General features: G+C 41.8%; 1 protein-coding gene across 1 annotated transcript in view; it reads right to left on the bottom strand.

The window, feature by feature from the left end:
* The window catches only part of LOC124555057 (leucine-rich repeat-containing protein 20-like), a 38906-nt gene extending 30453 nt beyond the window's left edge, over positions 1-8453 (bottom strand). The window contains exon 1 of the mRNA XM_047128832.1: positions 8299-8453. Within this exon, the coding sequence (XP_046984788.1) occupies positions 8299-8428 (130 nt within the window). The 5' untranslated portion in view covers positions 8429-8453. The remainder of the gene's footprint in view (positions 1-8298) is intronic.
* Between the last annotated feature and the right edge of the window lie 9319 nt (positions 8454-17772).

Raw genomic sequence — 17772 nt, 5'->3', positions numbered from 1 at the left:
CATGTATCCTCGCTAACGGAGGACATTTTGAACATTTCCTGTGTTTGAAGTCACGCTGGTACGTTCTGTTTCTGTGTGTTTCCATTCCATGATTAATGTGATTTGAAGAGAAGTAATAAAATGAGCTGTAACATGGAAAGTAACCGTTTCCGGACACGTGTCCACATAACATATTTTCTTTCTTTGTGTTTGAGGAATGTTTCCTGGAAGTTTGGCCATACCTTTTTGTAACACCCTGTATATGTTTCAAGTCAGATTGTGAAATGTTATGTAGATCAGAATAAAACTGTAGATTTTTACGAATTAAAAATGCTATTTCCGTAGCCAGTAGCTTTAAGTTCCCCATCTGAGAATAGCAAGAAGTTGGGCAGCGCTCCCGCACTCGAGCAGCACTTCCGTGAGGGAAGCCACCGGCCGTGGAAGTGCGGTAACAGCCACGCAGATGTGTTCTGAAAGCGAGAGTAATCACGCTTTTGGTTACGTACGCAGAGCAGAACACACCAGTGTTTAGAAAGTGTGGAATGCTGTAATTCAGGTCGAAACTGCTCGCAGGAGGATCTCAGCCTGACGGAAGCCTGGCCACCTGGCTTCATTCTCGGCTTTCACTTTCTTAACAAGCTTCTCGTCGTGAAAAAAAAAACTCCGCGGGAGGCGCATCGGTGACGAACTTTCATTCTCGAGATAAGATAGCTGACTAAGTTTCTATTCTCAGGTGTCTACAGCGTCAAGTCGTCGCTGTTACGTAAACGTGGAGAGCATTAAGCTTTTGTTTTTGGTATTGACTAGTTCTATCGCTCTTCGCTGACCTGACTTACTGTTATCGAGCTGAGGGGTCTTTATTGCCCTATGCCGAACAAAGAAGTTATCAATATGACACACTTCTGAGAGCATTCGTTCTGGCTTATATGCGCTCTACCAGCCTACGTCTTTGTTTTGCATTACTTAATTGCTGATACATGTAATTAATCATAGCAGGATGACAGATTATGCTGTAAATGGATATCACATGACAACGAGTTAGACTGGAAAAAGGTAAGTAAACTGATTATTATTTCAAAAGTAATGGCCATAACTGTTAACACATTTATCCTACTGTGAGACAAGACGGTCAATGCCTTCATGCAAAAGTGTTCGCTGTAGTCTAAGGAACCATTTTTGTACCCAGCGGTGCATCTCTTCATCCGAAGGAAATCGATTGTCATGAATGCCTTTGTCATGAATTTCTCTCTTCAGGAATATAAAAAAATTTAAGGCGTAGGGGGAGATATCGGGATTGTATGGGAATGTGTAAGGGCTTCTCAGCGAAACTTTTGTAGCATAGTTAAAAAAAAAGTCTGGGCAACGTGTGGGCCTGCTGCAGCAGTTTCGCTGGAAGCTTTTATACATCCTCCATCTAGTCCAGATATTTCCCATCCGATTTCCAATTTGTTGGTGCTCTGAAGAAAGACATTCGTGGCCGTCGATTTACTTCGGAAGAAGAGGTGCACACCTGGGTAAAATCGTGGCCACATTGTCTCACGAAGGGATAAATGTAGTAACAGTCACAGCGAATACTTTTGAAATATTAAACAGTTTACATGCTTTTTTCCGTTAGTCACGTTTTTAATTGACTGCCGAGAGAGAGAGAGAGAGAGAGAGAGAGAGAGAGAGAGAGAGAGAGAGAGAGAGGAGGGAGGGAGGGAGGGAGGGACGAGAGTGTAACAGATGATGTATACAGTATCTACAGGCGCTCTATGTTAGGATAATGGCCTTAAAAAAACTTCCTCCATTTTCCTTGTATTAAGATAATCAGAAAACGTGAGGTTAGCGTTAGAACGCACGGGCGTGATACTTAAAAGCAGGCGATTGTTTCTGTTGAAGACCTCACTTGAGTTTCCGGCTGCCCGTATACAGACGTGATACACTTGGAAGTGGTCTCCTTTTCAGTTTGTGCAGACTGCAGGCTTTGAGATCTAGTCGACATCATGCTTCAAGACCTTCACTAGCTCAGAGACGCTTAGTATAGAATTTTGTCACAAGGATCCTCCGTGCTGATGTGTTCCTACTCTGGTGGTTGTACTCCAAATAAAACTGCAATCAGATCTTTCAAAACAAGTGCTGAAGAACTTCACTTCTAATTACGCTACAGGGCAGACGACAGAAAAAGCCATTACATTACGCACATCGAAATTCGGGGAGGGCATTTCGGTTTGTCGGCCAATTTTCAAATGAGCGAATACTGTCATGTACAGATGGAACACAGCAGTTTACATTTAAACAAGAAATTTATCCTTGGGAATTTAAAACTGTCGAGAGTTCAAAAAAAATGTTTCGGGATTCACGAAAATCGGGTCAAGTAATTGTAATCCATATTTTACAATAAAGTAAATAATAAGAATGCCGAAAACGTTTCATTTTATCTTTAGCAAGACCGACAAGTATCAAAGCTGGAGTTAGTCTCTCTTAAAGACAGTTGTGACCATGGAACAAAGCTCCATATTCGCCGACAGCAAGCAAATACCTCGAATGATGAGAAACCTGCCGCACAACCCGGAAAGTAGGTCGTGTTCTGTATGCATACCAATCTACGTCACATAACTTTTATCAAAAGTTGAAAAACTCAGTAGGTTTTTTCCTCTGTACAAGGAAAGATAAGCTTCGTTTCGAAGATTACTGAGAGAACATCAAACTCAGATTGTATCTTCATTTGTTCCACTGATACCCGAAAGTAAACGCATTTGTTTGACCCACTTTATACTAGTAAATTATTATAGAATATATTTATTTGAACAAGAAGGCTGATGGTATCCCAAACACGACCTATAGCGTGATTGACCCATCGCGATTCCGCAGTGTGTTTTTGACACCTGTCTTGGCCTAGATTGTATTTGAGGAGGCAGACGAGCTCCATTCTCAAAGACAAAGGAGAATTTGGCGTTCTGCCATTTTGTACCTCTCGGAGTGGTCCAAGAAGAGGGCACACAGGACCCAGACGTAGCACCCATGTACTCGGGAGATACTTGGCAGGAATCCCAGTGCACCGTCCAGATTTAGCCTTCCCGCGATTTATATAAGCTACGAAGCGTGTTGGTCGCGACGGCTCGACAACAAAGAGGTGCTCGTTGGCGTCCCAGACCTCAGACAATATGCGAGCAGATACGCGCCGTCTCTGACGAGCTGTGCGCGTCTGTCAACTCCACGTGCTTCTGTACAGTTCTTAGCGGAGAAACTGCGTAGCATTATTAATTATATGCGAAAGTGCCAAAACGTCGTCATCGGCACGTGGAAAGGCACGCATCATCTGACCGGAGGCGAGAACGAGTCTGAGTGCGCGTTGTTAATGACTGATAGGCTTGCTACTGAATCAGACTCACCGTGTTTATGAACGATATCTCCAACAACAAATCTGCTGCGTCGTAATTCGCCCACGAAGTTAAGACGTCGTTTTGAGTGGGCTATACACTGATATGTGGGCTGAGACACGTGCAGAACAAAGGAAATCGTAAGGACAAGTAAGAAACAAAGAGTCGCTTGTTACTGCAAGAATATAAATAAAGAACCGTAGTGATAAGAGGACGATTAGCGTACAATGTTCCGCAGACGTCGTGTCTAATAGAAACGGAATTCCAGCTCATTTGAAAAAAGACTGTGAATGGGTTCGGTCACAGGCTTGTTCAGAGGATAATTTCGGCATTCTCTGTTACGGTTCCAGCGTCTTAATTACTGCTTAGTCTCACTATTTCCCATAATTAGAGTTTTATAACTTCTGAGAACTACCTGTGGGTGGAAGCAGTCGGCCAAATGGAAATATATATTTACTTCGCGCAGATTGGCGCATTACACAAACAAAATGTGAGCATACTGTGTTAAAGGAAACTGGTGTAGATGAATGCGACGACTGTGGCAGACTGTAGAGAAACGCTTGTATTGCTGATGACGATTTAAAAAAATGGACAGGGTTATAACCAGGCGCATTTTCCTCTGAACTACACCAAGGGGACCGCCGAATTCAGTGTTCCAGCCAACGGATCCCTATCAACAGTCATTTACATCACCCCACGAGAACCGCGAGAAAGCTTGGGGCTTAACCCAGATCGCTGGTGCTAGGTTTGTTGATCAAGAACTGAAGGCCATCACATGTCCTCCCATTGCAGACAGGTTCTGAGAAAAATTCCTTCAGTCCCAGGATTTTAAACTGATATCCCGGGGTCCAGTGCTGTCGCACTGTGGTAGCTGGTTCGAATACGAGAAGGAAAACTGCAATTCCTTGGGAATAAGTTGCTGCAGGACATGTCTCTGTTGGGACCGCTGAATACTGGTACTCGTCGAACAAGAACACAAGCAGGCTGCAGACTACTAACGAATTAAGTGACTCGAAGATTTCTTAAATAATAGAACCCAGGACGTTGTCCTCGACTGTCAGTGTTCATCAGAGACAAGGGAGTGCCCCAGGGAAGTGTGATACGACCGTTCTTGTTCTCTGTATACATAAATGACCGGACGAATGGGGTGGGCAGCAATTTGCGACTGTTTGCTGATGATGCCGTGGTGAATAGGAAAGTGTCGGCATTGATACAAAAATTCTACTTGGTGTGATGAATGGCAGCTAACTCTAAATATAGAAAAATGTAAGATAATGGAGATGAGTAGGAAAAGCAATCCCGTAATGTTCGAATACAGCATTAGTAGTGAGTTACTTGACACAATAAGGTCAGTTACATATCTGGGCGTAACGTTGCAAAGCGACATGAAATTGAACGATTGGAAGATTGTAGTGGTGAAGGCGATTGGCCGACTTCGGTTTATTGGGAGAGTTTTAGGGAAGTGTGGTCCATTTGTAAAGTATATCGCATATAGAACACTGATGCGACCCATTCTTGAGTACCGCTCGATTGTTTGGGATCCCCACCAGGTGGGATTAAACGAAGACATCGAAGCATTTCAGAGGCAGGCTGTTGGACTTGTTACCGTTAGGTTCGATCACCAAGGCGAGCTTCACGGAGATGCTTCGTGAAAGAAAGTGAGAATCCCTTGCGGGAAGACAACGTTCTCGTCGCGAAACACCATTGAGAAAATTTACAGAACTGGCATTTGAGGCTGACTACAGAATGATTCTACTGCTACCAACGTACATTTCGCGTAAGGACCGCGAAGATAAGACAGGGCAAGTCATGTCTCGTACGGAGGCATAGACAGTTGTATTTCTCTCTATTTGGGAGTGGAACTGGAAAGTAAATAACTAGTAGTGATACACAGTACCCTCCGCCATGCACCATACGGTAGCTTGTGGCGTATGTACGCATATGTAGATCTAAATGCAAGAAAATTGATTTGAGAAGTTCTGTGTGAACAAATCCGCGAAGTGTATGAAAATAGTAATACCGTTCATTTTATTTGAAATAACAAAAAATCCCACCAGGGAAATTATTAAAGGAACATAAATGTAAATTCGGAACTAGTACAACCTACTGTCTCTTGACTGTTGTGAATCTGGAATTATAGTGTACATGTAAGCTGGAGTATGTTTGTTTGTATCGGGTCTAACATGACGCAACCTTGTACCTTCGCGTCGCTTTGTTTGCGAAGCGGTTCGCGGAGGCGGTACGTCACCAGCAAAGGCGCTATTGCCAGCAGCGTAAGGTGAGCGTTATCTGGCGCGGAGCACCGGTTTGACAGAAAACAGCTGTCGCGTCGCCCCTTTGTGCGGGAACAGCTGTGTGCGCACGTGGCCGCGAGCTTGGCGAACTGTCAAGTTCCGCACTGCTATTTGCAGCGAGAAGGGCAAAGCGGCCTCGCAGCCACTGGCAACTCTGTGAGCTGAGAACACAATGCACGGGCTCCTCCAAACAAAATACATCGAACGCTCACAACAAACAGAGCATTTCCCTCGTTGATGAAGACACTGGGCTCAACTCCGCAGTAGACAATCCCGACGTTGGTTTCCCTAAATCACTTTGGCCGAATCTGGCAACAGTTTCCTCCCACCTCCTGTTCAAGTCTACGAGACATTAAACTCTTAACCCTTCTTTTCTTCTCCCACTTCTCAAAGTGAATTTTGAGAGAACTAATATTGCGCAAAGCTGGGTCGGAACTTTCGACGTAATTACTGCAACCGACCTACATGTAGAATAGACATTGAGATTGTTGCGCATTAGACTATAACTTGTATTAAATAGTGCATGACGTTCTTGTAATAGCACAATCTTACCGATGAGTAAAAGTGGCAACAAAGAGAAATGTCTGTCTTTAATCTAAAAGAAAAAAAGAGACGATGAAGTCGTTTGCATGATGACTACGCACTGTTAAACTAGCACAGGAAGTGTAATGCTGTTAGTTTTTAAACTCTGTAATCACGTAGCTAAAACTAGGGAATTTGTTGCTGTTACAATGCCAACGAAATAAATACAAGAACAATAAAAATAGACGTTATAGAAACAACAACTAAAAATTATACTAGTTAGATGTCAAACTATTTCTTTTCTGTTTGTTTGCATGGTCATCTTATTGGTTTCTCCGTCTCAAGCTTACTGCAATTAATTAAAGAGAATTTTACACCATACGCGTTTCGCTTTCATTTACAAAGCATCTTCTGTGGTCGGAGTTTCTGCCCTTTGTTCACATATCCTGTAAACCATTGCTTCTGCGCCGGCCGGGGTGGCCGAGCGGATCTAGGCGCTACAGTCTCGAACCGAGCGGCCGCTACGGTCGCAGGTTCGATTCCTGCCTTGGGCATGGATGTGTGTGATGTCCTTAGGTTAGTTAGGTTTAAGTAGTTCCAAGTTCTAGGGGACTGATGACCTCAGAAGTTAAGTCCCATAGTGCTCAGAGCCATTTGAACCATTGCTTCTCCCCTCTTTGTTAGCGGAGACTGATGTCGAAAGAAACTTCGTTACATTATAAACTTGCCAGTATTTACCCTTTTGCACTTTCTCTTGCGCTGCATCGACGTTATTTACACTTCACCTCACTTGTGAATATAGAAATGCAGTAATATGCATTGTGACTCAGCACAATATTACAGTGTTTATGTTTCTTCATTTTTTCCTGAAGCTATACGAAAAACAAATGAGCAAACATAAACACTAATACTGTGTTGAGTGAGTATGCATACAAATGCAGTTCTATTTCCAAAAGTGAAGTGAAGTGTAAATAGCTCCAATGTAGAATTTACAGAATATGTGAACAAGACGCAGAAACATTAATGACCACAGGAGATGCTTTGTAAATAAAAGCGAAACGCGTCTGATGTAAAATTCTCTTTAATTAACTACAGTGAGCTTAAGACCGAGAAATCAATAATTTATATTTATTTTCTGGTTAGTAATTGGATATATTTGGTTGTTCCACTAAACATATCGAACCAAAATATGTTACTGCAAATGGTACACAGCGAACGTTATTTTCTTTTTGGGTGTATTAATTTGTCAGCTACAAAAATGACAGAAATCTTGTCTGATGCTGCTATCGCACACGAAATTGCTAAATCTACCAGGCAATGGGACATATCTGTTCGGAAACAAGAAAGACAAGAAGGAAATGCGATGTTTCCGTTTCTGAAATGATGATTAATAAAAGGCAAGAGACTGAAACGTAGGTAACTTTCCAACAGCTTGAAAACATGCGGAAGCAGCTAATTGAAAGAAGGGAAACTTGCAGTAGTATCGATACCAGCACTACAGCAACAATGGTAGGCGATGAAATTGTCACGAAGTGCCCTCTGCCATGCATGCTAGTGTTAACTACTGAGTGCATTGGTAAACGAGTTAAACTGCGAGAGCGACTGTGGCATTATGAAGCAGAATTACGAGTGAAATGAATAACCGATGCTAAACAAAGGAGAGCATGCTCCACAGGTTAGATACTACGCAGTAGATCACGCAAAGAGTGGCTGGCATCAAGAGGCACAGCGGTAAAAGTGACAGGTACGAGCGATGGTAAACAAAAGAACGTAGGTAACTTTCAAACAGCTTGAAAACATGCGGAAACAGCTAATTGAAAGAAGGAAAACTTGCAGTAGTATCGATACCAGCACTGCAGCAACAATGGTAGGCGATGAAATTGTCACGAAGTGCCCTCTGCCATGCATGCTAGTGTTAACTACTGAGTGCATTGGTAAACGAGTTAAACTGCGAGAGCGACTGTGGCATTAAGAAGCAGAATTACGAGTGAAATGAATAACCGATGCTAAACAAAGGAGAGCATGCTGCACAGGTTAGATACTACGCCGTAGACCACGCAAAGAGTGGCTGGCATCAAAAGGCACAGCGGTATGACAGGAACGAGCGATAGTAAACAAAAGAGAGAAGGCTAGAGACTGACCCAGATTGTTGTTCTCCTGCGCCTCGGTGCATCTGCCCACGACGCGGATGATTGCCCTGCCGGCCATGCGGGTGCAGTGCATCACTGCCGCCTGGTTGGTGATGTCTGCTCCGAACTGCGGGGGCCTCATGTTCGCGTCGGCTGCTGTTGCTCGCTGCTAGGGATCTGCGGCGGCAGCCGCGCGGGCGCGCTTAAGTACGGACGCCCCCCACCCCGCAGGCGGCGCACGTGCGCCGCGGCGCCGCGCACATCCACCATCATTTCGCGAACTCAAAATACGCGGACCAGCGGGAAAAACCAATTGTGCAAGAAGCGGAAGAAACCCTCGACTACTCTTTGAGGTTCGTCTAGGCCGAATGTCGACAGCCGAATTGCCAACTCCCCTTCGGTCAGAAATGGGGACTCACAATAGTGGCGTTTCAGAAATGACAGTTCTTCTACTTATAACCGTAACAGCTACGGGTAAAACCGTAGTTCGGAAGCTGAAACTGCAAGACTCAGGTGCAATTCCGGTGACGTTGTGTTTCAGGGGGTTCGGCATGTGGAAGTGATCGTTCGACACGCACTCGCTACAACAAAGCGGAACAAAGATTTCCGGATGAGACACATAGAACAAAAGTTCAAAATGGGCTGGGACAATACTTTAACCGAGACAAACTGTCTATAGTCATTTACAATACATCAATCTCAACGTTTTCAACACCATTCAAACAGCTGCATCATGAGACCACCAATGGCGGTTGTAATGTAAACAGACAACTAGTTTCGATCAAGCTACCATCTTCAAGCCACGAATTAACGCTACAGCAAGTTTATGATGATCGCTCGACCCAAATACAGGGTGAATCAGCAGGAAAGGTACCTGCTGTGAGGGGTGATAGCATTGGTAATTCTGAACAAAAACTGCGAATGAACTTATGCCCTTTTCTTAACCGCATCCGACATACAGTTTCAGAATCACAGGCGTCAGTCGCATATCCTTAATCGGCACTCACATATGAATAAAACCAAAGCGACGTTAGGCTAAGTTGTGTTGTCTTTACAGACGATTTCAATCCACACTTCACAAAGGAGGAACTTCTCGCTCGTATTTTACATGCGCGTGCCCAAGTTTGGTTCAAATGGCTCTGAGTACTATGGGACTTAACACCGGGCGGCTCGCGTGCCCAAGTAGGGGACCGTACGAATGAGCTAAGATCACCCAACACACCAGCTGTCTACAAGAGCTGCAGAATGCCTTGCAGTTGATGGTGGATTTTTTGAACATATTTTGTGATGAAATGTATACAGTTAAACAAAACATTGGACCACAACGTTTCATTTACTGTCACCCGCATTTGTTCAAATGGTTCAAATGGCTCTGAACACTATGGGACTTAGACAGAACAGAACAGAACATCACACACATCCGTGCCCGAGGCGGGATTCGAACCTGCGACCGTAGCAGTCGCGCTGTTCCGGACTGAAGCGCCTAGAACCGCTCGGCCACCGCGGCCGGCCCCAGCTTTTGTCCTTTCCCCCTTTGTATTCATTAGTTTCCACGGAAACTAAAGAACAGGATATATGTTCATATGACGTTTTTCGTTCAGAATCAGTAACACTATCACCGCTGAGAGCATGCACATTTTCTCCTAACTCACCCTGTATACATCACAGTAGATTTCCGTGCTTTCATAATACCGTTGTTTAAACACTTTGAAGCTGTTCAGCAGTGTCTACAGAAACTGTTTTATATTATGAATGTAAAAACAACCGACACTGATGTAATATTCTACAATATCTATTATTTTAAAAACCAGTGTTTGGCTGTTGCCTCATCGTCGGGTACAAAAATAAATATGTGTGTCTGTGAAAGTTTTGTGGAATCAAAGCTTTTATGCTTCATACATCTGTAGAGAATCTCAGTTGTTTTTCAAAGATAACAGTTGTTAATGTTTGATTTAGGACAAAACGAGAGGAACTGTTTCAGTAAAAGGAGATGTAAAACTATTTAGCGTTGATAAAATACGTAACGCATTAAAAATGACCTACATGACAAATTACGGCTGTTATTAATAGAGAAATAGGTTTAACAATGTGTAGTAAACATCGGTGACGTGTTCCGAGGAGGCACCTGCACAAAATAATCGTGTCCTTAATAAGTCCAATATTACAAATAAGTGTAATATTTTACCTGTTTGTAGAATTGGACCTGTTAAGAACTAGACCACCTTATTCAGTCACCCACTTGGAACATGTCACCATAGTTTACTACACAGGGGGTTTCAAAACTCGACGACATAATTGCAGGTATGGATTCCTCATACAACAACCCGTTCATCTTCGATACTGTGAAACAAATCTCTTCTACTGGAGACACTTAGCTTTCCATATTGTGGGAGGAGGCAGGAGGAACCAAAACAAGAAAAAAACGTGTAGTAAACATAGGCTCGAAAATGCAGACCTTAAGTGCTATGAGCACTTGTCTTATAGACGAGATGTGTTTCACAATAGCGAAGATGAACAAGTGCCCATAGCTCTAAAGGTATGCACTTTAGAGCTCGCGTTTACTGAATATTTTTTCCTTGTTTTGGTCCACACTACCACCTATCAAAATATGGAACGGGAAGAGCTTGCAGTAAAACAGTTTTGTTTCACAGTATCGAAAACGAAGAAGTGGTCATAGCTCTTAAGATAAGCATTTTAGAGCCAATGTTTACTAGATGTTTTTTCTTCTTGTTACATGAGGAATCTATTCCTGAAGTTTTGCAGTCGAGTTTTGAAACAACCTGTATACTGCTCTATTTATTTTTCTTCTCAGAATAAACGTTGTAATTTTTCATGTAGTTCATTATTTAATGTGGCAGATTTTGTTTAAGCTAAATATTTTTCCATCGCATTTTACTGAAATAATTCTTCTCGTTTTACTCTAGAAGCAAATCAGCTGAGATGCTCTGTAAATGCGCCGCACTTACAATCTTTGCTCCCACAAAAATGTCATAGCCACACATATTTATCTTTGTACCTGACGATGACGTAACAACCGAAAACTAGTTCGTAAAATAATAAGTACTGTAGAATATTATACCAGTGTCGTATGTTTTTTCATTCACAATGTGTAAAATATTCTACCGAGAACCAATGGAACAGTCAATTGGTTCAAATGGCTCTGAGCACTATGGGACTTAACTTCTGGGGTCATCAGTCCCCTAGAACTTAGAACTACTTAAACCTAACTAACCTAAGGACATCACGCACATCCATGCCCGAGGCAGGATTCGAACCTGCGACCGTAGCGGTCGCGCGGTTCCAGACTGAAGTGCCTAGAACCGCTCGGCCACTCCGGCCGTCAACAGTCAATTAACGATTTATATAAGGTGTTTTAGTTTCTACAATAGACTTTTTTTGCATCACGCTAGAGCCATGTTCCGTCTATTGTTATTATGAGACCGTTTACTTAAGATGAAAGCAGCATCAGAATGAGAAGTTTTGTACACAGAAGTATTACATATATCACGAACATACTGATTGAACCCTACCAAATTGATACTCCAGTATTTCCGTGGCTGTGGGACACGTTTCCTGCTATTTCGTCCTTACGCGAACTTATTTCCAGCAGTGAAAAATGCTGTTCCTACAGAACTTTTCAAGTGCAGATTACAACGCAGCGTGCCCAGAGGACGTGCACGGGAAACTTAACCGAAATAATGCAGAATTTGAGAAAGGTCAAATCATTTGTACCAGGTGGCTATAAATAAAGTGCAGCTACACGCGGAGGTCCAGGATGGACTGTAATTATCGTATGGCAGCGAAAACTGATAGATATGTTAATCGTTAATGCGGAACCGATTTACATTGTAAAGAAGTTAGTTCCAATTTTGGCCACCAGGTGCAAATCTGGCGCTGTATTAAATTTCGTTGGCGTCTCCGGTGCTCATATTGAACAAACTGTGCAAGCAGCAGTTAATAATGAAATCAACACTATGCCTTTCTCACGTCCCGCTCCTAATCCATTACATATATGGAAACATTTTGATACGACTTTTTTATATCTATAGCTCCAGATTTGCATGTTGTGGCCAAAATTGGAACCATTTTTTTCTGCGTAAATCGGTTCCGCGTTAACGCGTTAGAATATCTACCAAGTTTCGCTGCCATACGATAATTACAGCCCACAGTGGATATCTGTGAGTAGCTGCACTTCAATTATAACCACCTAGTACGAGGGACAAGGGAAATACATTATTGAGAGATCGCTCTAGTGCATTGACTTTTGAACGAATGCTGACGACATGGACAACTGTGTGGCAAGAAGAGTAAGCACAGGTCGTTACAGAAGGATTACACCATGAGAAGATAATTGGATTTTTCGACTGGCTTTGAGGAATAGACAGATGACAGCAGCTGGAGTCCGAATAGATGTTAGATGCAAGATGGCACCATGAACCAGCGGGGACAGATTACTGGAACACGGGTTGAGATCTCCAGTTGTAATCCGCCGTTTACCGCTGACACCATACCACAGATAATAGAGACTTGCAAGGTATGAAGCCAGAGCCAACTGGGAAAGTGCACACCAGTCTGTGACATTCAGCGATGAGTCTCGCTGAGTAACGGTCAGATCGACGTCAACGTATCCGTAGACGACATGGTCAAAGGCCATAGGAAACAGAGATTCTCGAGACGCATACCTCTCCAGCTTCAGGAATTATGATACGGGGCTTATCGGATATAATAGAACCCGTTTAAGTAATTGATGACGGGCTGCTGAATGCTCACCATCACGTGGCAAGAATGGTACACTGTTGTCATCCCCTTCATGACATGGTACGAAATGGCATATTCCAGCAGGATAACGCAAGACCTCACACTGCAATCCGAGTCACAAACGCCTTGAAGAATGTGCAAAAACCTGACTGGCCTGCCTGGTTCGCTGATTTGTTACTAGTAGAACATGTGTGGGATGCAGTAAGAAGAAGTATACTTTCATACCAGCCTTTACCTAGCACTCGTCATGAACGGACACTGTATACGTTTCATGCATGGCGAGAAATTTCTCAAGATGACATTCAGAGGTTGTCTGCTCCCATGCTACAATAAGTACAAGGTTTATGTTTGTCATGTATATAAGAGCAGCATTCAAGAATGTATTCGTGCCGTGGGTTCACACCTAATTCTGAAGTTGGTGATGGACATTAGTTCCGAATCGAATGAAAGAGTAATATTTTAATACCTGTTATGTGATAAACATCTCCAGAACGTTTGATAAACAGCGGACTGGTGCTTGTTGGTGCAGCACTTTCCAAACCTGTCAGTGTGTATTATCCTAAACAGTTTCAACTGCGGATGGTTTACTGACTGTCTATAAGAGGAAAACTCTCTGTTAATAAAGGAAATAAATTCCTTAAACGAGTCTGCGATCATAATGATCTTTCGTCAAGAGAGCGTCTGCGTAGCTTAATGTTTTTTTTTCTTTTTTTTCTTTCATTTATCGTACCAATGACTTGCTTTGTTCAGTTCAAGGGCATCATGAAAAGTAATGCCTCCGAATTTATTAGTTAAAAGTTCAAAGCTTCCTAATGAAAACAAACATTATTAACATTCTACGTCTTTATATTTCTTGTCTACATATTTATTTCTCGTCATAGTCACCCTGGCGACGAACATATTTCTTCTAAAGAGAGTCCAGTTTGCTGATACCGTCACGTAGAATGTTTGACATCTTTGATGGAGCCACAACCTCACCTCTGTTTGCACCGCTTCATCACTCTCAAAGCCTAGTCCTCGAAGGTGTTCTTTATGTTTTGGAAACAGATGGAAATCATATGGGGCCAAGTCGTTACTGTATGGAGGATAATCACAGACAGTGAACCCAAGGCGTCGGATTGTTCTAGATGTCATAGCACTCGTGTGTGGTCCGTCATTATCATGCTGAAGGAGAAATTCGATTACAGCATGCTCACGCACCGACATAGTTACCTTACATACCACCATGTTACACGCTACATTTCGGAGCCCTCTAGCGGCAGAGGATTGCAAACATGTAGACATGAAGAATAAAGATGCGGAATGTTAATAACGTTTGTTTACTTTAAAAATCTTAAGAGCTTTCACATAAAAATTCGGAGGCACTACTTTTCAACACACCCTCGTACCTTCATTACAGCCTGTATTTAATATGAAAATTTCATCAGTATTAGAAGAGTAACATACAAAAGCTTTCATAAAAGTGGTAGAGGATTCCGTAATATCATGGTAGGTGCAAATAAATAGGATACTCAACGAAATTTTGCATCTAAGAAACGCTACATTTCAACACGATAGAGGTATTCTCAGACAAATACGCATGTTTCTGGAGATTTAGAAAAACTCGTAAAATGATGATAATGTAAAAAATGTGTGTATGAAATGTGGTCAATCTTAGGCTAATGACTCAATTAGCATCTTAGGCTAATGACTCAATTAGCATAAAATAATTCCAAGAGTTGAGAATGCGTACAAGAAATATTTACAATTTGGTATAGCACAAGTAGCGTTAAAATAGCGTAGGACTATCCTGAACAGCAGCACAACAGTAACAGCGATATTTGCTGCTGCTAATGGTCCTGTCCGTGAATTCTATAAGAAGCGAATACCTCTTTTCTTGCAAAGATCTTCTCAGTACACTATGGATCTAGGAAAGAGAACTGCGAACAGTAACTGCAAGAATAAATATAGTGACTCCTTGTACAGTGTTGGAACAGTTTTATGTTTGAGACTTCGCCGTTGTGGCCTAAAATACTGAATAAATAACTGCTGTAAGGAAACACATTTCGGTACGATTGCAACATCCAACACGAGAGAACTAAGTATACGGAATATTAGTGGATGCGTATCTATAATACGAACAAAAAAGTTCCACCATGTTCACGAATATGAACAAGGTATTGCTGAGGTAAATGAACAGGAGTAAAATTTTTCCGCAGTTAGATACGTCCGTACAACGAGCAACACTTCTGATTTTCACTCTACCCAAAGGGGACCTTTAAATACAAATTAAAGCTTTAATTGTACAGAACTGTTAAAGCTCGTAGGTGAAGCAGCGTGGCACTCTTCGCTCTCGGCCTTATCTGACAAGATTTAACGACAACCGTGCACAGCCCATGCCCCGACAGATACATCATGATTCCTACAGAATGGCTCTAATCAGTCCCCAATTCCTACAGATAAAATGTCAATGCATGACCACTAAGTCATCTAACATGACACAATATAATTCAAGAGCATTATCTATGGCCGGGGGGTTTGTTACAGTAGCAAAAAGAATACTGTTAAATGGTCCTGTGAGCTTTTTACCGCAAATGCAGCAATTATTTCTTTATCGCTAGAAGTACAAGAGAATCGTTTATCGTTTCAATTCTCTACAAACACATAGCACTAATACTGCGTTGTCATTAGGTCTTGACTTTCAGTCGCTGTGAAGTCACTACAGCTAAATAACCTAGCACATTTCTTGCATGGAGATTGGGGACAAAATTAGAAGGATTCTAAATTCGTGTGAAGAGGTTTATGGGAATCACAAAAACTGTGAGATTGATTTAAGGTGAACTATCACACATACGTCTTCATCGTGTTACTGCTCCGGTTATTGTGCTAGCAGGTTCTTAAAGTTAGTTTTATAAATCTCCCGGCACACGTCTCAGCAACAGTGATAGACTGTAACATACTTGGAAATCTGCATTACGAGTTATGAGCATTTGTGAGGTGTAGTTCAACTGGTGAACTGGGCTACTTCTACCTTCTTTCTGTTACATTTTATACACCTAAGCAAATCGCCATTTCGTATAAGGACGTTGTATTAAATTTTTGTTTACATTAGAAACACACGTTTTGTGCTACTAGTATTTTTCCTGCAGTTCTTGGTATCGCTAGCTAAACACGTCCTTAATCACAATTCTTATATTCTAATATATAAATATTGTAAACTGAAAACTTAAACTTTACAAACACCACATCCCATCTCGAATTTAAACACTAAATATCACTTTTTGAACATTCAAGTACGTAAAGATTGAGGGAAAGGTATAAAGCATTTATATTTGTAAATAAGAATAAAATTTTCTGTTATTATTTTCTGTTATTCTGTTATTCTGGATATATTCAGTTGTGGAAAAGTATGAAAATGTGTCTTTGTGCTGCAGCATGTGGAATCTTTGACACATGGAAGAAAATATTAAAGCTCTGTTAATTTTAAATACTTAAAATGAAAGGGACACTACAATGACTTCTCAGAAAACCATGTGGCAAGATGGGTCCATTGTTTTTTATTACGTGAGACGCTCAGAATATTTTCGCGTAACTGCTATTATTTTGGTCGCTGTCAACCAATAGACTGCCTTCTGAAGAGCCCATGTAGTCTCATAGTTGCAAAAACCATAGTAATGTTGTTCATTTCGAAACAGAACAAAATTTACTTGTTCATATAAGACTTCTGTACCTACTTCCTCCAGTTGCAAGCTTTTTTTCAAAACATTTCTCACGAATTCTTTAGTGGGTTTTACTGATTACAAATTATCCTACAATTAATCACGGTAGCTTACTTCCATTCTATCGGAACGCTGAATTTCTCTCTTCTGCCTGTACTCTCTCATTTAACAGAAATTGAAAATGAACGCGTGAGGTAAATAAGAATAGTTAAGAAACTACTGTTATTGCTAGAAGTGACAGCCTCAATGTAGCATCTCAGCTCGGTGTTCAGTCTATTCTGACCTGCGAAGCGATGACAGTCAAGTAGCATACTTCGGGGATTGCGTTCTTCCCAAGAATGCTCTACCGTTGGAAGTGCATCACAGTAATACACAAATGAACTTAATGTGGCTCTACTGTTCCTGTACATGAGAAAAACAGTTTGATTGGACATTGATTTTCCTGGAAAATGGACACCATGGACTCAAACGACTGCGTTACAAATTATCCTACAGTTAATCACGATAGCTTACTTCCATTCTATTCCATCGCTGAATTTCTCAAATGCTCGACGATACACTGGTTTTCTCCGTTTCAATTTGGCTCATAAGAGGAATTTTATGTCTGCACAATCGAACTAATGACTGCCTTCTTTTAAAACAGGAGGAAACGACTTGCCGACGATGACTTAATTAAGCACCGAGTAACAGCTTAGTTGGAAAATGGAAGCGACAGTGTTCTGTTGGAAACGATTCCGACATCCACCCGCATTCTTATAGAGAAACCACGTAACTACCTTTGGACATATTTTCGTTAATGGTGTTGTCGCGCGGATAGATGAACGGATATATGACATTTCTGAGATCTATCATATTGGAAATGTTGGGGAGTCGTCGCGCTCAGCAGATCAGTGACGATACGTAACCATATTGGAACTGGAAATATTTGTTAAGCAGGTTATTTCGCTCAGCTTAGACAAAGGAAGGCAGCATGATTCTTACCTTATTGAGACAATTCTGAACTGTGTTTCTAACTTACGAAACGTGTTGC

The sequence above is a fragment of the Schistocerca americana genome, chromosome X (genome assembly GCF_021461395.2).
Source record: "Schistocerca americana isolate TAMUIC-IGC-003095 chromosome X, iqSchAmer2.1, whole genome shotgun sequence".
NCBI lineage: Eukaryota > Metazoa > Arthropoda > Insecta > Orthoptera > Acrididae > Schistocerca > Schistocerca americana.
Note: the sequence above shows the minus strand (reverse complement) of the source record. Positions and strands in the feature narration are given on the sequence as shown.